This window comes from Cyprinus carpio, chromosome B20 (genome assembly GCF_018340385.1).
Source record: "Cyprinus carpio isolate SPL01 chromosome B20, ASM1834038v1, whole genome shotgun sequence".
NCBI classification, from domain to species: domain Eukaryota; kingdom Metazoa; phylum Chordata; class Actinopteri; order Cypriniformes; family Cyprinidae; genus Cyprinus; species Cyprinus carpio.
In genome coordinates, this window is record NC_056616.1 from 15163524 (window position 1) to 15187614 (window position 24091).

At 36.3% G+C, this 24091-nt stretch overlaps 2 protein-coding genes across 3 annotated transcripts; one reads left to right on the forward strand and one right to left on the reverse strand.

Annotated features, from left to right (window-relative positions):
• Positions 1-4029: 4029 nt before the first annotated feature.
• On the forward strand, positions 4030-15956 carry LOC109061749 (nuclear receptor-binding protein-like). The gene is made up of 18 exons (XM_042747371.1): positions 4030-4677; positions 5432-5755; positions 5844-5966; positions 7016-7117; positions 7196-7285; positions 7716-7756; positions 7981-8075; positions 8161-8244; positions 8328-8386; positions 8467-8565; positions 9566-9698; positions 9812-9899; positions 10008-10058; positions 10235-10370; positions 10593-10646; positions 10733-10796; positions 11356-11411; positions 14301-15956. Exons 2-18 carry the CDS (start codon positions 5519-5521, stop codon positions 14394-14396), a joined length of 1608 nt encoding a protein of 535 aa, XP_042603305.1. The 5' UTR covers positions 4030-4677; positions 5432-5518; the 3' UTR covers positions 14397-15956.
• On the reverse strand, positions 13282-24078 carry LOC109066146 (macoilin-like). 2 transcript variants are annotated; one of them, XM_042747369.1, is made up of 11 exons: positions 23816-24078; positions 22401-22542; positions 22083-22209; positions 21835-21958; positions 21546-21715; positions 20692-21121; positions 20396-20554; positions 19410-19580; positions 19040-19166; positions 17494-17668; positions 13282-17339 (listed from the first exon to the last, which is right to left on the reverse strand). In XM_042747369.1, exons 1-11 carry the CDS (start codon positions 23890-23892, stop codon positions 17152-17154), a joined length of 1890 nt encoding a protein of 629 aa, XP_042603303.1. In that variant the 5' UTR covers positions 23893-24078; the 3' UTR covers positions 13282-17151. The 2 variants fall into 2 exon arrangements, with proteins under 2 accessions (XP_042603303.1, XP_042603304.1); XM_042747370.1 differs by lacking the exon at positions 23816-24078 and adding an exon at positions 22866-23255.
• Between the last annotated feature and the right edge of the window lie 13 nt (positions 24079-24091).

Sequence of the window (24091 nt, forward strand, 5' to 3'; positions counted from 1 at the left end):
TTCTGCCTGTCTAATGGGGGCACGATTCCTAGCTGGTGACCTCAGACATTTCCAATGCAGATGATGGGAATAACAGAGGTCCAGTCAAAGATTAGAAAAGTAAAAACCCCTGAGCACTATACCACAAATCCAAATGTTTATTTCTATAGATGTTTACAGATGAACATGCAGGTGTTAGACAGCAAATTCTCCTTCATGGAAATGTTTAAAGGGAGACTCCACCCCAAAATGAAAATTTTGTCATTAATCACTTACCCCCATGTCGTTCCAAATCCGTAAAAGCTTTGTTCGTCCTCGGAACACAATTTAAGATATTTTGGATGAAAACCAGGAGGCCTGTGACTGTCCCATAGACTGCCAAATAAATAACAGTGTCAAGGTCATAAAAGGTATGAAAGTCGTTGTCAGAATACACCATCTGCCATCAGACGTGCAATCTGGGTCATATGAAGCGACAGGAACACTTTTTGTAAGCGAAGAAAACAAAAATACAGACTTTATTCAACAATTCCTTTGTCAACTTGTCTCTCCATACCATCATATGCTGTGTATGCTCTTCTGTATCATTCGTGCCACAAGGATGCGCTGTTTTCTTTCACATCAAAGCAAAATACATGTAGAAACAGCGCATCCTTGTGGCGCGGATGATACAGAAGAGCACACACAGCATATGGTGATATGGAGACACAGAGGAGACGGTTGACAAAGGAATTATTGAATAAAGTCTGTATTTTTGTTTTCTGCGCTTACAAAAAGTGTTCCCATCGCTTCATATATCTCAGATTGCACGTCTGATGGCAGATGGAGTATTCTGACAACAACTTTCATACCTTTTATGGACCTTGACACTGTTATTTACTTGCCAGTCTTTGGGACAGTCACAGGCCTCCTGGTTTTCATCCAAAATATCTTAAATTGTGTTCCGAAGATGTACAAAACTTTTATGGGTTTGGAACGACCTGGGGGGTAAGTGGTTAATGACAAAATTTTCATTTTGGGGTGGAGTATCCCTTTAAATTTAACACATACTTAAAATTTCTATTTACTTCTAATGCATCTACAATACCTAATATACACATGTTGTATATTTTATGTATTCAGAAATTATAAATTTCTCTCTCGTTTTATAGAAAAAGAAAAAGGACTCTACAGAGGACAAAACTGTAAACAAATGAATAAAATGAATGGATGAATAAAAAATAAATGAACGTTCTACAGGACAGAAAGTTGCTTTATACAAAATGTATTTAAAGGTGTTCTTTTGTATTTCATACCATATGCAGTGTTGAGCAAGCTACTTGTAGCGAGCTAAGCTAACAGTTACTCTTATTTAAATGAAGCTTCACTGCACTAAAGCTACATCCCTGTGAAATGTAGCAAGCTAAACTACAGCAGCATGGCAAAAGTAGTTTACTACTTCTAAGCAATTTTTTTTTTTAAATCATTTTTATATTGAACCAGCATCATACCAAGTCAATGCTCTCTCAGTGATCATTAAACTGTCAGTCAAGCAGATAGACAGGCATAATAGTTTATTGTTCCAAACCAATTTGGCAAGAAAAACCAGTATCATGTACAGAGCCGGATTTACCTCATATTGTGACATAGGCTAAATAAATTTTTGTTGTCAGTCCGAAACCTCCTATTGGTAGTTGGTATTGTGGCTTTATTGTACACAGATATATTTATATAAATGTATGTTTTATGTGCCCTCTAGAAGCTTGCGTTCTGCAAGTGAACATCGCTTTATTGTGCCATCCCAAAGAAGCACAAAATCACTTTCACAGACTTTTAAATTAAATGTTTCCTCGTGGTTAAATGACCTGCCCAGCTCAATCCCAGCAGACTTAGCCTTAGCCATCTTCAAGAATCGGCTAAAAACACATCTGTTCCATCTTTATTTGACCCTCTAACTCTAGCACTCTCTATTCTAATTCTATTCTTTATAATAATAAAAAACTTGACCCCTTTAGACTTGTACTCTATTCATTTACTAACTGCTTATTTTCTTTAAAAAAAACACTTGCTTTTCTAGTCTTTTTGTATTTTATCTCTGTTTTCTTTTTATTTATTATACAATTAACAAAAGCAAAAAAGGCCTCTAACACTAGCTTGCTCTTTTTCTATTCTATCGGTTTTCTTTTTATTTATTATATGATTTAAAAAAAAAAAAACCTTGCTACATGTACTGTGTTAAGCTAACTGAGACTTGGTACAGCACTTGTTACATATAATTGCTCTTTTGCTGATTTTGACTGCTTCCATTCTCCTCATTTGTAAGTTAGGGTTAGGGCTAGGATACGCTTTGGATAAAAACATCTGTTAAATGACTAAATGTAAATGGTAACACTTCACAATAAGGTTCATTAATTAACATTAGTTAACTAGTGTAGTTAACATGAACTAAGAATTAAAAATACTTCTGCAGCATTTATTAATGTTAATTTCAACATTTACTAATGCATTATTAAAATAAGCTGTGTTTGTTAACATTAGTTAATGCACTGTGAACTAACATAAACTACAAATGAATGACTGTATTTTCATAACATTAACAAAGATGAATAAATACTGTAATAAATGTATTGTTCATTGTATGCTCACGTTAGTTAATTCATTAGCTAACATTAATGAAATCTTACTGTATAGTGTTACCATATAGATGTATAGGCCTACAAATAACTTAGGCTACATTTATTTGCATTGTTGCATGTGTCATTATATTATTAACATTTCACCAAAATCAAGTTCAAATTCAAGGTTTTTGACCAGCGAATGTTTTTTTTTCCGTCATTAAAGGGATAGTTCACCCAAAAATGAAAATTTTATGTTTATCTGTTTACCCCCAGGGCATCCAAGATGTAGGTGACAGACAGTTCTAACAGTTCGGACATTGCGTGAATCAGAGGTAAAAAATGTAAAAAATACTGTTCAGTTTCTTGCACAGACCGGTCGTTTTGTGTAGTTACACATCAATTTATCATCACGAGCCGCAGGGTTTAATTTGGTTTTGTTTGTGTATGTTTTTTTTTGTTTTATTGTATGTTTTAGCTTTGATTCCCATCCACTTACATTATAAGAGTGATAGACTGCAACAGTTTGAGTTAAAAATCTTAATTTCTGTTCTACTGAAGAAACAAAGTTACCTGCATCTTGGATGCTCTGGGGGTAAGCAGATAAATATAAATTTTAAATTTTTGGTTGAACTATCCCTTTAACACCATATCACAGGCAGTAAGGGCATCGCATTTACATTTTTATGAAGTTGCAGGTTATATACAGCGCTTTGCACAAGCTATTTGACTGTGACTTGACAAAAAAATGCTAAGACACTCTTCTCCGCTCCTCAAATACAAAAAAAAAAAAAAAAAAAAAAAAAAACCTTAGCCTTTATAAATATAGTGTTTCTTGAGTAAAGAAAACGCTGTATTCAATCAACAGTTCTTTTATTTACCCTCAGAGTTCAGACTGCAACAAGCTGAAACGCTCCAAACTGCGAGCCATTCACGAGAGAGGCGGGAGGAATAATGAGGTTTGACTGACAGTTTGAGGGGCCAATGGAGTTACAGGGTTTAGTGGCGGTGGCGTCACTTACTGATCCAGGATCAGTGATCCTTAGCAGTTATATTTCCGATTTGAGCTTGAGCTTCAGAATGCTTTGGATAATGTAATGTTTGCTTTTGTCGACGCTACCGTGCTACTTGATCAAAAAAAGAGCTTCGCTACTGAAAAACTATTTGATTTCATAAACAGCGACGCTACCACCACGCTACTGCCCATCACTGATCATATGTCCATGTATGCTAAGCGTAAATAAGCCAAACGTATCATATACAATATCATATAACATATAAATACATCATATTTAATAATCTCTCTCTATATATAATGAATTAATATACAAAAGGTTAACGAATAAATGTGTGTTAGTTTCTCCCTCTCGGTCATCGAGGGGTTAAACCCTGAGCTGAGACGGTGTCAGGATGACGTCATCCAGCAGATGGCGCTGTGTGAACTTGGTGCAGCTCTACACTCGCTTTATAAACCACAGAGCGGTTCGTACAGGAATAAGCAACAGCGCACCACACAACTCGGAGCTGTCGCAATTTACCTGTAGCTTTTTCAGGAATATCGGTGTTTGGTTAATTTGAGTCCATTCGTGTTGTAATACTTACGTTGAGTGTTAAGGGAGAAACAGATCGTTCTGTTTGGACTTCTGTGAAGAAAGCGAATATCCGGGAGTGTAGCATCCGCGGCTATCTGACTAAACGCATCAAATCCGACAGACAGCTAGCAATATTTGTTTCTGTTTTAGTCGATTTTGCTGACCAGAAAGTTGTGATATTTTGGTTATTTTATTTAACATTTAGCATATCGTCCAAGGATATCTATTTCTCAGATAATACTCGCGAAGGCTCCGGAGGCCGCGGAGCTGCGCTGCTAGCTTCTCGCTCACGAGTCGGCAAAGGGGAAATTGAACAGTCATTTCATATCTTGGAATTTCTGTGGACCACTAACTCACCCCTTGACAGTTACACCCCTATACGGACCCATATTGTTTGAGGATTTATCATAGTTTCTCCTTGTCTGAAGATTTTCCTCCTCTGTGTCCTCAACTTCCACCGACTAGCTGCTTCCGGCGAGCTGGCGACGCCGCTCCTCTCAGGATAGACTAAAGTAAGATCATCTACAGTGCGGTTCATATGCTGGGGAGCAGTGTGCTGTTTGTTTCTTATCATTGAGGTGGGATAGTCGGCGTAGTATGTTTTGAATGCTTGAACATAAACCGAGGCCTGGGTTGAATTGAGGACAGGACTATGAGGAAAGAGAAATGATGTAAACATTACAAAAGCCTGTCTGTTCATGCCTCGGCAGTTTTTACAGTCTTGTACAGTTTTGGAGGTCAAAATTACCTTAGTTTTAATTGAAACTGACACTGAATTGACAGTTGAAGTGATTCAGTCCAGTTTCTGCTGTGGTTTAGATTTATCCTTCATTTTGAAGTTTTTTTAGTGTTTCAGAGTGATTGTTTTGCTGGTTCCCTTTCATTTGAGATTTGGGCATTTTTAAAATGTATAATTTTACATGATATCATATAACAGTGGAAAGTGTAACGTATGGCTCACTTTACCTGTATTTAGTTTACAATCATCATCATCAATTTTCAGGTCACAGAAAAGTATCAAGAAAATCAACAAAACTGTAAAAAGTATAAATAAATTAAATAAATATTGTAATAGCTAGATTCGTGATTGCAGTCTTTACCAGATACTGGCTGAAGGAGGAAAAAAGCTGTTAACTGAATCATAAAAGTTGTGACTGTGTATTTAATTTATTAAAAGTAATATTTTGTTTTGATCTTGAATACATATTTATACTGTTTATGATTACTGTTTATACTCCTTGTGATGAATCACTTCTGATATTGCAGCTCTCTGCCTCCTGCCTTTGAGGTGTGAGTCAGCCAGTCTTCTTCTCTGTGGCGGTTCAGGACAGGGCTGTCAGGTATCAGTCAGTGATGTCAGAAGAAGGAAAGCAGAGCGCCGCACCTGCCCCTGCATCCGCTATGGACACGAAGTCCGAGTCCACAGCCTCACCACCTACCGGCCAGGGGGTGTCATCAGTGTCTCCTCCGGTGTCCACAGTAACACAGCCTGCACCACCTGCAACCGAGGATGAGGAGGAGGAGAGCGAAGATGAATCTGAGATCCTGGAGGAAAGCCCCTGTGGACGCTGGCAGAAGCGGAGAGAAGAGGTCCATTCCAAGTCTCTCAATAGCTTTGTGTAAAGAATGGATCAAAATATAAGAAATTATTCACTGATAGTGTTCCCCTCCTCAACAGGTTAACCAGCGCAACGTCCCAGGCATCGACAATGCTTATCTTGCCATGGACACAGAGGAAGGTGTGGAGGTGGTGTGGAATGAGGTCATGTTTTCTGAAAGGAAGAACTTCAAACTACAAGAGGTAAAACTTCTAATTCAAAATATATTAAAATAGGAAAGTTATTTTAGATTTTAATAATATTTCACAATATTAAACCCTTAACTGTATTTTTTGATCAAATATGCAACATTGGTGAGATTTCTTTCAAAAAAAAATTCTTACCGTTCGTAAGGAACATGCATTAAAGTAAATAGGGTCTGTTTTGATATTATGTTGATCTTAGTTGTAACCAGTATGAATGAATTAATAGTTTGCTGCTGAATGTTAATTTAAACGTGATGTGAGCGTTCCGGTGTGAAAGTTCACCAGTGATTATTATCTCCATACATAGCCACAGATTCAGCTGTACTGCTTCCTGTGTTCTTGGTTACTAACATGTTAAGCCGTGAATTAGCAATACCAATGAGTATTTAACTATGAGTGTGAGGACAGCTTGATTGCTTCACAGAATGAGTGTGCTTACCTTCGTTTCTTGGGTGTAAGCTCCTTACATAAAGTGGTCTGACCTGTTTCCTGCCAGCAATCTCGCTCAGAGCCTTCAGCTACTTATGAAAAGTATTGTAAGAAAAGCATTCTCTGTGGTTATATAACTATCTTCTAAGTGTTGAAATATTTAAAAGGTCATTCTTTTCTTTCTAATATAGCATACTTTACTCTGTAATTGCCTGTGAGCGCTTTTAATCAAACTCGATTCATTAATGCCTGGCATAGAGTCGTGGACAGCCATCTGTTACTGCGCTCCGCTCACTTGGCAGACACTCTTCGTGGAATTCAATAAGTAATTTTAGAGGTTGCGTTTTGACAGGCTTTGCCGTCTACACTGCTGATTGCATTTCACATAAACACATGTGACTAGTGCAGTGAGTCCAGCCATAAAAAGCAATGGAGTTTTTCCCTTGATCTTTTAAATAAGTTTGTAGTTATTGCATAATAAAATAATAAAGCGAGAGTTCAGTATTATATTATAATAATAACCTGTTCCTCTAAAAGTCAAGACGTTATGTTACATCTTTTTGTCAGACAGCTCCCTCAAGGTAAAATTAATCAAATTTTCTTTTTATATTTCTCAGGAAAAAGTCAAGGCAGTGTTTGATAACCTCATCCAGCTGGAACATGTGAATATAGTAAAGTTTCACAAGTACTGGGCAGATGTGAAGGAGAACAGAGCCAGGGTATGAAACGCAACAACAAAAGTATTCAAAATTTCCCATTTTTGGAGTTTAATCCCTTTTTTTTTGTCACCCCCTTAGGTTATTTTCATCACAGAGTACATGTCTTCTGGGAGCCTGAAGCAGTTTCTAAAGAAGACAAAGAAGAATCATAAGACCATGAATGAAAAGGTAGCCTAATATTGCTGCTCTGTCTATTCAGACAAATAGACAAAAAAGACATAATACATATTTTTTTTGTCTTAAATTACTTGCTTGGATGTTAGTAATGGTTGATCTTTAGAGAGACTACTATTTGCTAGTAGTTCTTGTACAATATTAATAATTTCATATATAGGATATCATAAAAACAAAGTGCATTATTTATATGGGATTAATGATGTAACCAGGGGGCTGTTTCAGAAATTAAGTTTACCAAATGAACCAGGTTTATTTAATTTAGTCTGACTTCTTGTCAGTTGATTTGGTTGAAAATAAGTGAGATGAACTGAAATAAGCCTGGCTTATTTGGTTAACTAGTTTTATGAAGCAGCCCCCTGCTGTAGAATCAGACGCTGATTTGTCATCTCAATGCCAATAACTATTTCTGGGACTTTTCTAGGCATGGAAACGCTGGTGCACTCAGATATTATCTGCCTTAAGGTGTGTGTACTTTTCTCTATACCTATTTATTTACTTTTTGTTCAAATACTAATGTCTACCAGTAATGTGGAGATATAATTGGAAATGTTGACACATTCTACATTGGTTGCTGGAAAGTTTTCTGTGACTGTTATAGTTGTCCATTTCTTTTTGTTTTGATGTTCCACTGTGAGTCTCGTGGAGAGCTCCTATTACACTCACATTTCTCACCGTTCTTCCTTCAGCTATTTGCATTCATGTGAACCTCCCATTATCCATGGGAACCTGACCTGTGACACCATTTTCATACAGCACAATGGACTCATTAAAATCGGCTCAGGTTTGCTGAAGCACACTGTTGAGTATGACTGTTTAAATGTTACACATTTTATTATTGTTGCTGATGTTTCTGTGTCTTTTTGTAGTGGCCCCAGACACCATTAATAACCATGTGAAAACATGTCGGGAGGAACAGAAGAGTTTGCACTTCTTTGCTCCAGAGTATGCAGGTAAAACTAGGTTTTAAAACTCATTCTACAGTATTGGTTTAATGCACTTAAGTAAAAAAAATTTCTTCCTTCATCCACTTCAGCTGTTGCCAATGTCACTACAGCCGTGGACATCTATTCCTTTGGAATGTGCGCCTTAGAGGTGAGTGCTGTTTGTTGATTATTCGTCAGGGTATCGGACTGACCAGACCAGTGATTCAGGTTTTTCTTCCGCTGTTTTAGATGGCTGTGCTGGAAATCCAAAGTAATGGAGAGTCCTCATATGTGTCACAAGAAGCCATTAATAGTGCCATCCAGTCTCTGGAGGATCCACTGCAGAGAGTGAGTATAGATTATCAGTGCTTAAATTATTTGCATTCAAAGATTGGCTACTGTTCAAATGGGGCGTATCTCTTACGCTAAGCAAGGCTGCATTTATTTGATTAAAAATACAGTAAACATTTTAATATTGTGAAATAGTATGTTATAAAATAATTACTTTTCTATTTTGAAAATTTTCAGTAGCCATTACTCCAGTCTTTACTGACATATGATCCTTCAGAAATCATTCTAATATGTTTATTTGCTACTCAAGAAGTATTTATTATCGTTATTGAAAACACTTGTGCAGCTTAATATTTTTATGAAAACTTTGGAATTTTTATAAAAAAAATAATTTAAAAAAAGCTGGATTTTTGATGAATAGAAAGGTTAGAAGAACCATATTTATTTGAAACATTCACTTTTTTTTTTTTTTTTGTAACATAATAAATGTCATGTTTTTTTTAAATCAATTTAATCCATTCTTCGAATTATCCTGCATTATGGACCCAAACCTTTGCATGGTAGTTGTACAGTTTTTTTTTTTTTTTTTTTTGTTCACAACTGAATAATTGAAAAATTCTGGAAGATGAGATCCATGTGGAATTTGAATATGCAAATCTGTAACAGGCTTTACAGATTACAAATAAAATAAATAATTTGTAAATTCAGTTAGATTGTTTCCCCCACACTATTATATGATGTGTTGCATGTATACAACTAAATTGAAATAACAATCACAAATATCCATCAGTAAATCTGAGTGTTGCAGTATAGCTGAAATATGAAGAATTATGCATTTAGTAGCAGAACACAGCACCTGACCATCTGAAATGGTTCCCTTCTTCCTTTAATAATTTATGGTTAAATATAGTAACCATTTTTTTTTTTAATTTTCCCACACATCCCCACTGGTGACTGTGTCTGTAAGAGCTGATCAGCTTTTCGACAGAATAATGTTATTCTTAATATATATGTACTAATGGATGTGAAGTGTCATGTTTCTGTGTGTGTGTTTTAGGAGTTTATTCAGAAGTGTCTGGAGGTGGACCCCAGTAAGAGGCCCACAGCCAGAGAGCTGCTTTTCCATCAAGCTCTGTTTGAAGTGCCTCTTTTGAAACTATTGGCTGCACACTGTATCGTCAGTCACCAGCGTGAGTCATGAGCTAATCTCATTATCATTCAGACATTTCATTTTATGTCCGCTTCATGAATGGAATACAATGAAACTAAACACACTGAAACCATTTTCCCTTTTGGCTTCTAGACATGATCCCTGAAAATGCTTTAGAGGAAATGACCAAGAACATGGACCCCAACCAGGTCATTGTGGAAAGGAAAGAGGTCCAAATGAAGTGAGTCTCCTCCTGTGATTCATTTGTGCCTTGTTTTTGGATTTAGGTTTCAAATAAGCTGTCATGCCACGTAAATGGCTTCTGTAACCCTGTCTATTTTTCCATCAGACTCTCGCAGTTTCCTGCTTTGGAGCTTGACAAGTTTCTTGAAGATGTGAGGTGAGCTAAAAAAAAAAAATAAATCGTAATAATCTTACCATTTTTTTTTTTTTTTTTTTTTTTTTTTTTTTTTTAAGAAATGAGTTGGGCCAGATTCAGATGTTAAGAAAGCAGTAACAATGTTCAAACAAGCACAAATATAATATCAACATGTGCTCTTGGTTCTCGTGATGTAGGAACGGGATCTATCCGCTGACTGCCTTCGGTGTGCCCTGCCCACAGCAGCCTCAGCAAGAGGCTGTCAAGTCCCCCATCGTGCCACCCTCTGTCAAAACGCCTACGCCTGAGCCTGCAGAGCTGGAGACCCGGAAGGTGAGAAACGGACTGATTTAAGAGACTGTGACCGACTATCAATGATTAAGAATAAATCACAGTTTTCTCACCTTCCCTCGCTGTTGATCAGGCTGTCTCTGTGTGGCGTATTACTACTTCCCTCTTAGACAAACCTAGATGGGTGGTTACAGTCAAAGTCAACAGCATTTCCAGTCATTTAGCATCATATGTTTGTTTTAAAACATAATCTCTCTCCTTTAAGTCGTGCAAATGCAGTGCAACATCGAGCCTGTGGAGGAAGGAGCAAAACATCATGTAAGCCTTTTTCCGATTTATTGCTGTAATGACTTTGAAGTTAGATGATAATTCTGTGTTTATATCTCTCTCTGCTCTTTTTATAGCTGACCTTACTGCTTAAACTGGAAGATAAGCTGAACCGACACTTGAGTTGTGATTTGGCACCAAGTGAGTACTTTATCAGGCCCCAAACACACTAGACAAGCATGTAAACGCTTCCAGCTACACAGCTTGATTTCGCATGCCTTTGTGTTCTGAAATGTGTCAGAATGAAGCACAAGTATGCGTTGCATTCTCAGCTGCAAGAGACGCAGCTATAATGGGCATCAAATTGGTTGGTTTTGTCTTTCAAGTCAAGTTGCTCAGAATCAAGAAGCTTGCTGGGTTAGTTGAATAGCTAGCTACCTGAATACACATCTGATTTAATCCAACATGGATGTTTATTACCACCACAAAAATGCAATAATCTGCTAATCAAGCAATTTACAATGACTATGTGCCTTCAATCAAATTTGTGCACATGCATAATTTGTTTCTGTTCTAATGTTCTTGTTTTTGTTCTTATTTGTGAATTATGAAATAATTTTCTGATTTAAAAAAAATGAGTTGAGCAGATACACTGGAGTGCATCAGGCTCAGATTACAATTGTCACTACTGTGTCTTAACATACGGCACTTTTCCACCCGCAGCATTTTGACTTAAGAAATGGTGTTCTGTGTGTTTTAGATGAGAATGTACAGGAGTTGGCCGTGGAACTGGTCCAGCTTGGCTTCATTAGTGAGGTAAGATGTTTTTTTCAAGATTTGATATACATTACCATCCTTTTTTTAAATAAATTACCTTTTTTATAAGTTACAGTAAAGACATTGTGTTACAATAGACTTCAGTTTCAGATTAATGCAGTTAATTACTGGTACTAATTTTAGTTTCATATCACCACAATAATATTAAGGCTGAGGGACATAGGGCTGAGCGAATTTTCTGATTTTATTGATTAAATCTAATTTAATGTTTTGCCACGATTTGTTTCTTTATAAATCGAGGAATTACAATTTTGAATAGAAATATTACTGGACACTTTAGCAAAATGCTAATGATAGCAGTAACGAGAAAAGAATGATCCAACCGCATGTCGGCAACTCCCATCTTCTTGCATTAGGGAAAAATGCAAGAAGATGGACTTGAACTTCCTTTAACTAGAGCACCACGTTTTTAGAATGCCGTTTAATGCTTAGACATGTGCCGGTATTAGGTAATGCGATATATCACATTATATATCATAAATATGCACAATATTGTTATCATGGGCACTTCAAAATACTGAATAATTAATACAAATTGAATACTTTTCCCATCAACTGGTCACAATGCACAACACTGTATGCTGCGTCAAAGACACGTGCACTGTCACGTAAACAAGCACGAATGAGAAATGCATGGCAGAACAAATGAAAGAGACTGAAATGAATGAAGATGCACATTCACTCTCTGACAGCAGATGGCGCTGAACAGCAGAAATACAGCCGTTACCCCGGAAACCCAGTAAACAAATGTGCTGCACTACTTTCTGTCTCTGAAACATGTTTAAATGATTTAAACAGACATTCAGATTTTTGTATTCGCTACCTTGGTTATCAGAGCGCCAAATACTTTTACTTAATAGGCTATTGATTTTCAAAATTTCATACATTTTAATCTGGACTGCAACATGCCCTGGATATCGTTTGAAAATGTTTTTATTCTTTATTGTTTAGTCACACTTTACATTAAGGCTTCATTATTTAACATTAGTTAATTCAGTAGTTAACATAAACCGCCAATGAAAAAATCTCCTAAACATTCATTAATCTTAGTTAATTTCAATATTTAATAACACATTGTTAAAGTTAAAAGTTGATACTGTGTTAATGAACCCAAGCTAATATGAACTAACAGTTGTATTTGTATTTTTTTTTTTAACAAAGATTAATAACTTCTGTAGCAGATGTAGCTATTGCTCATTTTGAATGTTAATGCATTAACTAAAGTTAACTTATGAGGTCTTATTGGAAAGTGTTACCTATTGGTCTTAATAATTCCTTTGCACTTTAAGCTGTACTTTATACATTTTTTTTGTGTATTGCTTTGTATTTAAATGTTCAGTTATTTTTGTTATGAGAAAAAAGTTATTAAACCTGTTATACTTTATTATGACAGCACATTATGACATCATAATAATACCTTATACTGTGATTAAACACATAAGCAATTAATCGCAACATGAATATTTGATACCGTCACATGCCTATTCATGCTTGAGATGATTTAAAATTTAGCAAAAATTACTTTTTAAAATGTTCAAATAAGAAAGTAACATTTAAATTGTAATATTTTACAATATTACCTCCTTTTTTTTTTATAACTGTACTTTTGATCAGTAATTACAGTCATGCTGAGCATAAAAGACTTCTTTCAACAACTTAAAAAAACCTTAAAGACCCCAAACTTTTGAATGGTAATGTAGTTTAATGTGTAAGGTCTCAGTGATGGAAATAGTGTCCCGTAGATTATGAATCTGAATATAATGGAGCTAAACTCATCTGTCACATGAAAGATTTAAAGATAATGGAATAGATGAGAATAGATATGTCATTCAAAAAAACTTTCAAGGGATTAAGTTTTATTGTTGGCATGGTTACTGCATTCAGCCAGAATTGGTGAGATCACACAATGTTCTGGACTTTTTATTTTAAACATGTGGCACCAGGTTCAAATTTATGAAGCACTAGTTAGTGCCAGCATTCATAAAATGTTTCCAATCAATAATTCAGTTGCTTGAGGAAATGTTTGGATCAGCTGTGGCTGATTCCTGGAAGAGTAAGAAAAGAGAAAAAACCATGTGAGCTAATCAGAAGAGCAGCACATAGAGTCCATGGATGAGATGTACCTAAAAACAGACATGAAATCCTTCTCTGTTAATGCACAAACCAGGACCAGACCTCTCACAGAGAATACCACAATAGAGTGGAAATCAGCATACACAGCTTTTTCATCTGTACCACCCTGGCTTTCTGTTGGGTAGTACCATTACAACTATTTTCTGCAGTTCACAGCCAGTTTTCTTCATTTAAAGAGGTTTTTCCTCCAGTCTTAATTCATGCTCTTTCTTGACTATAAGCAAGGAATTCTCTGTTCATCTCATTGGTATTGTCATCTGTCAGATTTAGCACTTTTGTAAGGAATGCTGCTGTACCATCTGTGTTAACTCCAGCATTTTTTTTCCTGTTTCATCTCTCTCTGCCATTAAAACCTGACCCTGCACAGTAGTTAATTCAGCTTCTGTTTAGCTTCCCATCGTGCCTAACAACGGCCCTTAGCTGTTATAAATTCACTGTAAACCATGGTTTCTTGGGGCTTATTGCTTTATTTTACAGCCACTTGCTTTGGCGTTGTTCCTTTTGTTTCAAATATTTATTTGTTCTATACTAGGGATTCCAATTCCATTTGATCTACTTGAGATTTCAAGAGGTGCTTTGCTGCATCCCTGTAGTAGAATTTTTTTTTTTTTTTTTTTTTTTTTTTAGTATTTGTATTTCATTTTGAAAAGGTATTCATTTTTATCTTTATTTTTCCTTCAGTTCCTGGTGCCACTTTGTTTTAAACTTTTTTTTTTTTTTCCTGGCTCTGTCAAGGGGGATCAGCCACGTCTCACTACTGTGCTGGAGGAGGCCTTCTCTAAATTCTACAGCCGTAACGGCTCTCTGAATCCTGTAACCGTTTCCTCATAGCAGAGGGTCAGATCTGCCAGCTCCTCTCCATCATCCTTTATCTTCATGCACGGGACGGGACGGGACTCTGAGGAAACGCACCCCTGCGCTCTGTTCTTCACACTGCTTTAGGTGGTGGAAAAAGTGTTGGCTGGTGGTACCCGTGTACATTTATTCTGTCAGTGTAGCAGTCTGCTTCTCTGTTTTAAAAGAAGAAAAAATGACTCTTATTATTTAAATCAGTATTACGAGCTGTATTTTGGATGTGTGGGATGGGTTACTTCTGGTTTGCACTTCAGCAAATCTTTTTTTTTTTTTTTTTTTTTTTTGTCTTTTCAGGCACATCACATGCATATTTCATGATCTTTTATTCACCCTTTCAATCGTTCATTTATTCTTTTTTTTTTTTTTTTAGTGTAAGAGGAATGCGTTACTGTGTTATTTTGAAATTATTACCAAATAACAATGTCTTTGTACCTTTTAAGGCACACATTAATTGTGGTTAACTTTGGTCTGCAATGCAAGATCTACAACGACTGTGAAAGGAAAGGGGATCTCCAAACATTGAAAAAAGCAAACAGATTATTTATCTATATGCGTATGGTCTATCTTGAAGCGTGTTTCACTTTCAACATTGTGGCGGCTTTTTTTTTTTTTTTTTCCCTTTATTACCTGTGAATGTATGCTGTAAGTTTTCATTTGAATGGTTTCTAAGCGAGGGGCACTTGATTTGACTTGTCTGTTTTCCCTGTATGTGACACAGTTATGAGTTTCAGTATAAAGAAATGATCTCCAGTGCACCAGACGTGTTCAAATGTGCCTTCAACAGACACAATCAATCCATCTCCACAATCAAGACCCATAGACTGACAGACACATTGTATTATTCCTTTTTTCATTGAGCAGATCCTGTAGTGTTGTTTTCTTTGTCAACTGGTCTGCATGCTTGTATACTGTAACAATTTGTTGGCATATTTGCAGTATATCAAATCTCCGAGGGTTTCTGGTGGTGTGTTTTGTTTTTGGGCAGCATCATTTCAGCCCAAATGAGCAGTTTGCACTGATTTGTTTTATGTTGATGGCAATAAATTTCATATTCACTTCGATGGTATATGAACATCATCTGTTACAAGCAGCTAATTTGAAATAATGCATGAAATGCAGTTTAACAACTGAAAAACTCTAGTTTTCTTCTGATTGCTAATTGTGTTGCTTGTTTCTTTTTAATTATATAATGGCTCGAATTGCAAATTGCTTCAGATATCAGACAGCGGAGTGAAAATGATGCCCGAACCATTGAAAAGCACACAACAAACAATGCTTTCTTTTGTTAATGCAGACCAGCAGTGACAAATTAGAACATTTTAAATGGATGATTCATTCCGTGGTTGTTTTGAAAGAAACAACAGGCTTTGTATCAATCCCTCTCTCTGTTTGATCCGTCTAACGGGAGGAAACTATTGCCCAGAATCATTTTGAATTGCCTAGTTTGTCTCATGCTAAACATTCAGAAACTCATAACTGCTTTTACTGTTAAATCAATTTGCACCATTCATTGATATAAAGATGAGATACTGAATACTTCTATTCTTTGTCTGTTTCATTTCAGCTCCCAAGTACAATATTAAAAGGAATAGTTCACCCAAAAAGCAAAATTCTGTCATTTTTTATTCACCTTCATGTCTTCTAAATCCATGTGACTTATTTTTTCTTCTTCTGTGGAATACTGTCCATACAGTAAAGTTAGTGGATGACACTAAACTGCATTGACATTGACTTAATATAGGTTTGGTTAAAAAAAAGAAAGGGAGTGAGTAAATGATGACAGAACTTTAAGTCTCGTGTCAGAAAGTCATGTGGAAAAGATTACAATATTATCATTGAAAATGACTTTATTACTGCTTCCAGAATTATTGGAAGAAAAAGCCCTTGCACAAATGCACAATTAGACATCAAAATCTTTTTTTTTCTCAAAACAATCAAAAATTGTTTACATAAATATTTTACATAAATTGGCATGCAGACCAACAAGTAGAATTACAAAATGAAACCATTATTTCATTTTAATTTAGAAAAAAAAAAAAAAAAAGTCTGTCAAGCCAGAAAAATAAACTTCTCATAAAAAACATCCCATTGAGATACATAAAAAATGCAACAATTTCAGAAACATGAAAACCTACAAACGTTTTTTTTCTTTTTTTCAGTGTGTTGCTCACTTCTGTTGTAACGTGTAATGTAAAAAGAATACAAAACGGTACAAAGCACTCAAATATTCACATACTGACTTACGTTTGATATTGGCTTGTTATATAAATTGAATTCACATAAATAACGAGGCACAGAATGACCAAGTGAGGCATTGGCCTGTTATTGTAATGGCTGAAGAAGAGCCTCTTCATTTGAAACCCAACACAGGATATCCTGTCCTCATGATAAACTGTGCTCCTCATCAAGTTCACACTTTTTATTATACTGATGTCTTGCCGTTTATGCAGCTTGCAGCGGTTTGCTCAGCATTCTATGGTCATCCGCTGGTCAACAATGTATTTACAGTCAACTTTGATTTCATCTGGAAAGAATCTCAAAGCAAGGTCACCTATAAGTGGCCTCAGTGTCTCTGCTGAAATCAGTAAACACAGCCGTAGACGCAACAGAGGCTGGCTGTTGGCATTGTCAAAAGGCAAAGTTTTTGGGCAAACCTTGAAGCAGAGATGCCCTCATGTTTGGAATGTTGAGTCAAAACAATCCTTCAAAATCCGATTTGTCCTCGCTGGTCTTATTTCTTAAGACACTGGTACATGAGCGCTCTGGGATTCAGCATGTAGCGCTCAGAGTTGAAGAACTTGAGGTACTGAGGCATAGAGGACCTGGGGGTCATGTATGACATACCTGGAGCCACGGCCATCGCTTCAGCAAGCTTCTGTTTCATTTCTTTGACCTCGTGGTCTTGTTTCAGAATTTTGACTGTAAAGAAAGACATTAAAAATTAAAACAGACTGATGAAGATAAGTTGGGGGAAAAAATATTTAAACCAGCCAATATTGTGTTCTTAGATTTTAAAAAAAAATGCAATATAGGTCTTGTATGCATAACTGGCATAATTTGAAATGAGATGAACCTTGCGCTATCTCCAGCTGTCTGCGTGCGTCTCCGAGCGCAGAGAAGAGGTCTAGCTTGAGACGGGTTTCTGCACTCAGGTTGTACTCTAGATGCTGAACCTTGTCCTGAAAGGAGGAGAGAGCTGAGAGCAAAGCGTCCGCTTCCTGCTCCGTGCATCTGTTCCTCTGGAGGGTCTGGGGAGGAACAAGAGAATAGTGCACGCATGAGACAGGAACAGAGCAGAACAGTACAAAATAAAGGTGATGTGAAATATTCGGGTGATTATGAATGATTCAGGTGAACATTTGAATCCCATCTGTCTAGTTCCAAAAAAAAAAAACCCTGTGCTTTCAACCTTATAATGTTTAAAGGGTTAATTCAGCCAAAAGTCATCATTTACTCACCCTCATGTTGTTTCAAACCTTTATGGCTTCCTTTCTTCTGCTGAATGTTTGTGACTAAACATATTCAGTTCCTGTTGACTTCCATTGTAAGTCAATGGGAACTGATACAGTTTGTTCACAAACATTCAAAAAAAAAAAAAAAAAAATTGTAGTTGTACTTAATGTCAATTTATCTGTTTAATACTGCCATTCTCATATATATATATATATATATATAAACACTGTTTTGCCTTTAAACAACACAAACAAACATCTTCATTCGATAAGGTACCCAGGGTTTTATTATTCATTATTTTTCCAATTTCCTTTGGTTGCTACACAATGCAAAGAAATTACACACGCCATCTTTAAAGCAACTGTATGTAGATTTGTGTATTTTTGCTACTTTGGAGCCCCCCTGAATTTGACATTTGTTGCTGTTGTAAAGCAATCCAACCATATTGTGAACTTTCATACCCACTCACCAAACTCCCACAACAAAAATTTCAAGGTTAAAAAAAAAAAAAAAAAACCTAAGTGCAATTGTTTTAAATGTTTGTTTACAACTTATGGAGTCATTATAGGAAAATATGCAGTTGTAAATTTTACATGTTTGATGGCTATTGAAAAAAATTGTCATCTTTTTTTATTTTTTTTGTAATTATCTAATTTTGTATGCACAAATTTAGTTGAATAAATATCTGTGAGTCCAGCAGAGTTTAATTCCCTTGGGTCAATACTCTATCAATACCAAAACAAAACAAAACAAAATTAATTTTTTTACAATAAAAGAGAAAACTGTTCAAAAGCTTGTTAAATTCATCATGATACAAAAAAAATGCAGGTTGCACAATTGTTTCTGAAAGATGTGGTTTCTGTTTTGGCATGGTTTATATGGCAGATGGCAATAACAGCATTTAAACTGGGCGAGGAACAAGAAATAATGACACCAAAAGAAAAAAACTCAGAATCAGCATTCGGCACAGAAACGTTCACCCACACCAACCAAAAAATAAATAAATAAAAGAAAAGAGCCACAGGCTAAACACCACAGACAACAAGCTACCAGATCCACATGTGTCAGAACATGAAGAACATAAAAATATGAATCACAAACATCCAGCACAGCACAACTATTCAATGCAGTATGTAACTGAACAGATCTACGAATGCGTCCTTTACCTCCACTTCATTCTCTAGAGCTATCATTCGATTTTCTTTCTCCTGATATTCCAGCTGTAGTTGTTTGTACTCTGAGTCTAGATCTTTAGCTTTTTTCCTCAACATTTGAGTTTCACTGTGTTCTTGCCTATAGTGGATGGAAAAAAGACAACATTTTACAGGTTTATTTTGTTATTGCTATTTTGCATTAAGAATTTTACTGCCAACTATAACCATAATTAAAAAGCTGGACATTTAGACCTAGTCTCAAAGACACAGTTTAAGCATCAATAGTGACTGAAATCCAAAAATTCTAAATCGCATTGACAAGATTAATATATGCATATGTATGCCTCTATTATATGCACTATTGCTTTATTAATACAATTACCTGTGTGATGCGCTCCGAAGTAAAATCGTTGCTTCATCAAATTTTTGTGCTCTGACTTCTGCAAGTTGTTTTTCTACTGCAACTCGAGCCTCTGTTTCCATTCTGATTTTCTTTTCCAGCAAGGAACAGTTTTGTTTGTCCTTCTGTCTGGATTTCGTGAGACACTGAATCCTGCACAGCAGAGCACCACAGAATTTAAAGGAACAGCGTTAGATTTCGTCAAATTGCACATCGTTCATTTGTAATGTACACAATACTGTTGAAGAGATTTTTTTTATGTTGTTGAAAGAAGTCTCTTATGCTCAGCAAGGCTGCTTTTATATGAACAAAAAGCATATACTGTTTTCTATTTTGATATATATTTTAAAGTTTATTCCTGTGATGACAAAGCTGAATTTTCAGCAACCATCACTCCAGTTTTCAGTGTCACATGATCCTTCAGAAATCATTTTAATAAGCTGATTTGCTGCTCAAGAAACATTTCTTATTATCATAAATATTAAAAACAGTTTTGCTGCTTAATATTTTTGTCAAAACTAATAATTTTGTAGGATCAACTTCAGAAGAAGTTATGTTTTTTTACACATAAGCTGGTTTGGAAGTACCACGCAAAATAATCTGTTCACACATAATATTCTTTGTTGTTTTTCTTTGTGTGTGTGTATATATATATATATATATATATATATATATATATATATATATATATATATATATTATTATTTTTTTTTTTTTTAATTATGTTTTTTTTACATAAACTGCTTTTAATAGATTTGTTATTAAAATTATAATAAATATTTTTTATGATGGTTAAGTTTAAACGTCTGAGACAAAAGGTCAAACAATCCAGTCTATAAATAAAAGCTGGAAAACTATTCGAGTGTTAAATAAGAAACACCTATATGTTTGATATATAAACACAAACATCAAGCAGCGTGACCTAACATCAACCCAGATCACCAATGCCATGCCATCAGAGGACTCACTTGTTTTGCAGCATTTCATTTGCATGTCTGAGCAGAGAGACTTCAGGGCGCAGACTGTGTTCACTGTTGGTCAGATTACAAATGTGACTGCGCAGCTCCTGCTCGCTCTGTCTGCTCGCCTGCAGCTCTCCCTTCAGCTTCCTCATTTCTTGTTCCAGCCTGTGGAGCAGATGGAGATCACAGTGTAAATGTACTCGAAAATTCATCAACCATCTTCCACAGTCCATTACACTTTTGCAAACATATGAATTTTGAGCTGAATCAGTGCATATAGAAATGAAATAACCTAAACATACTTCAGCATCTGCTCAGCATGTGGGTTCGGAGGACTTGGGGGGATGTTTGACGAGCACCTTTCAGCAGAGTCCCCTATTGTGTTGATGGCTTTGGGGGCTTTCTGCCTCTTCTCCCCTTTGCTGTTAGGGATATTCACTGAACCTCGGTGCACTTTAGGCAACGAGCTCTTGGAGGGTCTTTGAGCTTTGCTGCTCTGATCCTCCTGAGGTAGGTTTTCAGTCATTTCTAGCATGGACGTGGAGTCCAAATGAAGTTCACCTCCACGGTGCTTGGGTCCTGGAGTTTGTGGATTTGTGTCTCTTTCGGGTCTTGCAGGAAGTCTGTGGATTTGAAGGCAGTCCTCCATGTTTTCTTTGTCCTCTGAGGTGATAGAATCGGATGGACACTGGTATTGCATCGGCCTACATTTGGCCACCTTATATTTGGGATCTGTACAAAGACATTTGTCACAATTGTACATTTTTAAACTTCATTACGTTATTTTTATTTATTTTTTAATGCATTTTATAAGAATGTGCGTCAAAGACTAACACGGAAGAGATGAAATTGTTGAATAAAGTAGTTATTTTCATTTGCGCACAAAAAGCATTCTCGTACCTTCGTAACATTATGGTTGAACACATGGACTATTTTAACGGGTTAGTTGTGTTGCTGTCTATGCAGGGTCAGAAAGCTCTTGTGTTTCATCAAAAAAAATCTTAATTTGTTTTCTGAAGATGAACAAAGGTCTTACGGTTTGAAACAATCTGAGGGTGAGTAATAAATGACTGGATTTTCTTTTTTTTTAATGAACTATCCCTTTAAACTATTGAACTTTTTAGAAAGATAGCTACATAAAAGAAATTATACATACCTTCCATCCACAATTTTGGGTACAGGTGCATGTAAGGAGGTAGGGATTGTTGCAGGAGATCCATGTGGAGGTCATTCTCACTCTGAACTGATTTCTGAGTGCGCAGTTTAAACATACTGGAGAAGTAGCATGTTGCATCAAATCCCATATACACTAGTGGATACCCAATGCTGGAAGAAATAATAACAGCTTGTGTTAAATTACAGCATGAAACACAGCTGGTAAAATTAGTTAATTTAAAATCCCATATTACATTCAGCTCTAAAATAAATTGCCAATCAGAACCTACCAGTGTGCAGCAAATAGATGGGACAGATTTGCATGAGGGCTTTTCAGGTCCCGCAACCGGAGAGAGGCCTCCATATACACTAAGAGTATCCATAATGTCACAGTTGACATACAGATTCCCTTTTCTGCAAATAAATAATGTAAATGAATGTATATATTGTTTATATCCATAATACTTCCAAGAGCACAGTGACTCTGTAAGTGTTAATTAAATGGCAACCTAAATTATTAAAAGCATTTAGGGCTCACCTGTATGCCACATATAGTTGAGTAAGACGTATGTGCTGGCTGCAAAAAACAGCCAGTGTAAGGGTACAAAAATGAAACAGAATAAGTCCAGGGTAAATGCTGCACACACGAAAACAACACAGATGGCCTGTAATAGAAAAGCAGAGGTTTGCTGGTTTAATATCTATCTATTTTTTCTTTGTAAATATGAAAGGGGGGGGGGGGGGGTCAGGAACACAACATAATGAAAAAGAAAATGGAGCAAGAAAATTCATTTATAATGATAGATGGATTTTTTGTTATTAAAATCAAACAATACAGCTGCAGAAAATTGCCTACCAGTCCATGACAGTGAAATGTGGTGTAGACGGTCCCTAGAAAGAGCCAGCATGGCCACAGGTATTCCAGTCTGAACTCCAGAACAAAGTCTGCTAACAGCACCAGCATCCAGACGATCATGAACTTCAGAACAGAGTACGCGCTGGAAACAGGACATTCAAAAAGACTTACCATGAGATTGTTTTTAAAGAAATGTCATCAGTGGTACAGATACAATTATGTGAATTCTTTTTAATTAAGTAACTATATAAAAAAATAAAAATGCATCTTTCTAAAGTCAAAACTGATTGTCAAAACAGAAGTCCTTATTCAAACTACAAAACGCGCGTCCACTTTGATTATACTTTTTTTGTTAAATAACTTCATGTTGACAAAAAGACAAATATTTTCTGTATTTCAAAGGAAAAATGAACAAGCATATATTAAGACGTAAAGGCGCAGAAAGTAAGTTCTTGAAGACGTTACAATCCGTGTTTTGGTCGCACAGTCTATTGTGCCCCATTCCTTTGTTCAGGCTTTCTGCGCTCTGCATCCCTTTGTGTTTGGTAACCATAGCAACATTTCATCTTCTGCATCAGCACCTAAACGTCTAATCTACAGTGTTGCCATGGCTATTTAAAGAACAAGAAACCGTTTCAGGAGAAATCTGCGCACGTTCATTTCACTATGAAGCGTATAAACACAGGAGGTTATTGTCCAGATCACTACGATAGGATATAAATAAGAGACGGGTCCGTTCAGACTACACTGCCGTGTTTACCTCACTAGAAACAATGGTCTGGAATCAACCGATAAAATACAAAATGCCCCAACAACTTACGAACACAGCTCTGAATACTATTAAATATCATATAAATTTATAAATATACATAATTTAAGGTACAGCTAAATAATCCCTGAGAAAAATCAATTTCTGCGCGCATATTGTCTAGTCAGAGGCCCTTGTCAGTTTGTCTGTGTTTTCAGACAGTCTGTTTTTCAGACATCGTATTGTCATGAAGAAATAACATGACTTCTTGTTAGCTGACGCTGCATCAAATCACATTAATAATAGCTAGGTTTACTAATACCAGAACCTGAAATAAGATAAATACTGTAGCATTTTTAATATGCAACGCTAAATTCAACTGGAGGGTATTTTTGTTATTAAAATATTTTGTTAGCAACATGGCCCGCTACACTGTTTTTTTTTTACACCAAATGTTATAGATTCGGCCTTGTATGCATCCATTAAATCACAGCGAGCATTAGCTCGGAATTAAACCCCGATTTGTTATCATATCGGGAGATGCTATTTGTTTATTGTTTGCGTCAATCCGTTCAGCGCGCTATGAATAGCCAAGCGCGAGCCATTCAGGTGAAAACGAATAAGAGCAATAACAAAACAACAAAGCAGCGCGCGCGGTGTGTCATACCTTTCGGAAATCTTCTCAGTGAGTTTTATCTTTTTCATTTTCCGTAGCCTGCCTATATCCATGTAGCGTTTCTTCATATTATGGCTTCTGGTCCTCCTGGCTATTTAGTCCATTAAACAGGTAATCGTAGTAAGACTGGAGGTCTCATCTACAGTAACCTGAGCAGAAGCGCTTTGTGCGTTAGTGGAGGTGGATGATGTGCGCACGCTCGAGAACTTCACACAGAACCCAGCGCCACGACGAGGTGCGTGGAAGTACATCTGCGCTGTCTGGAGA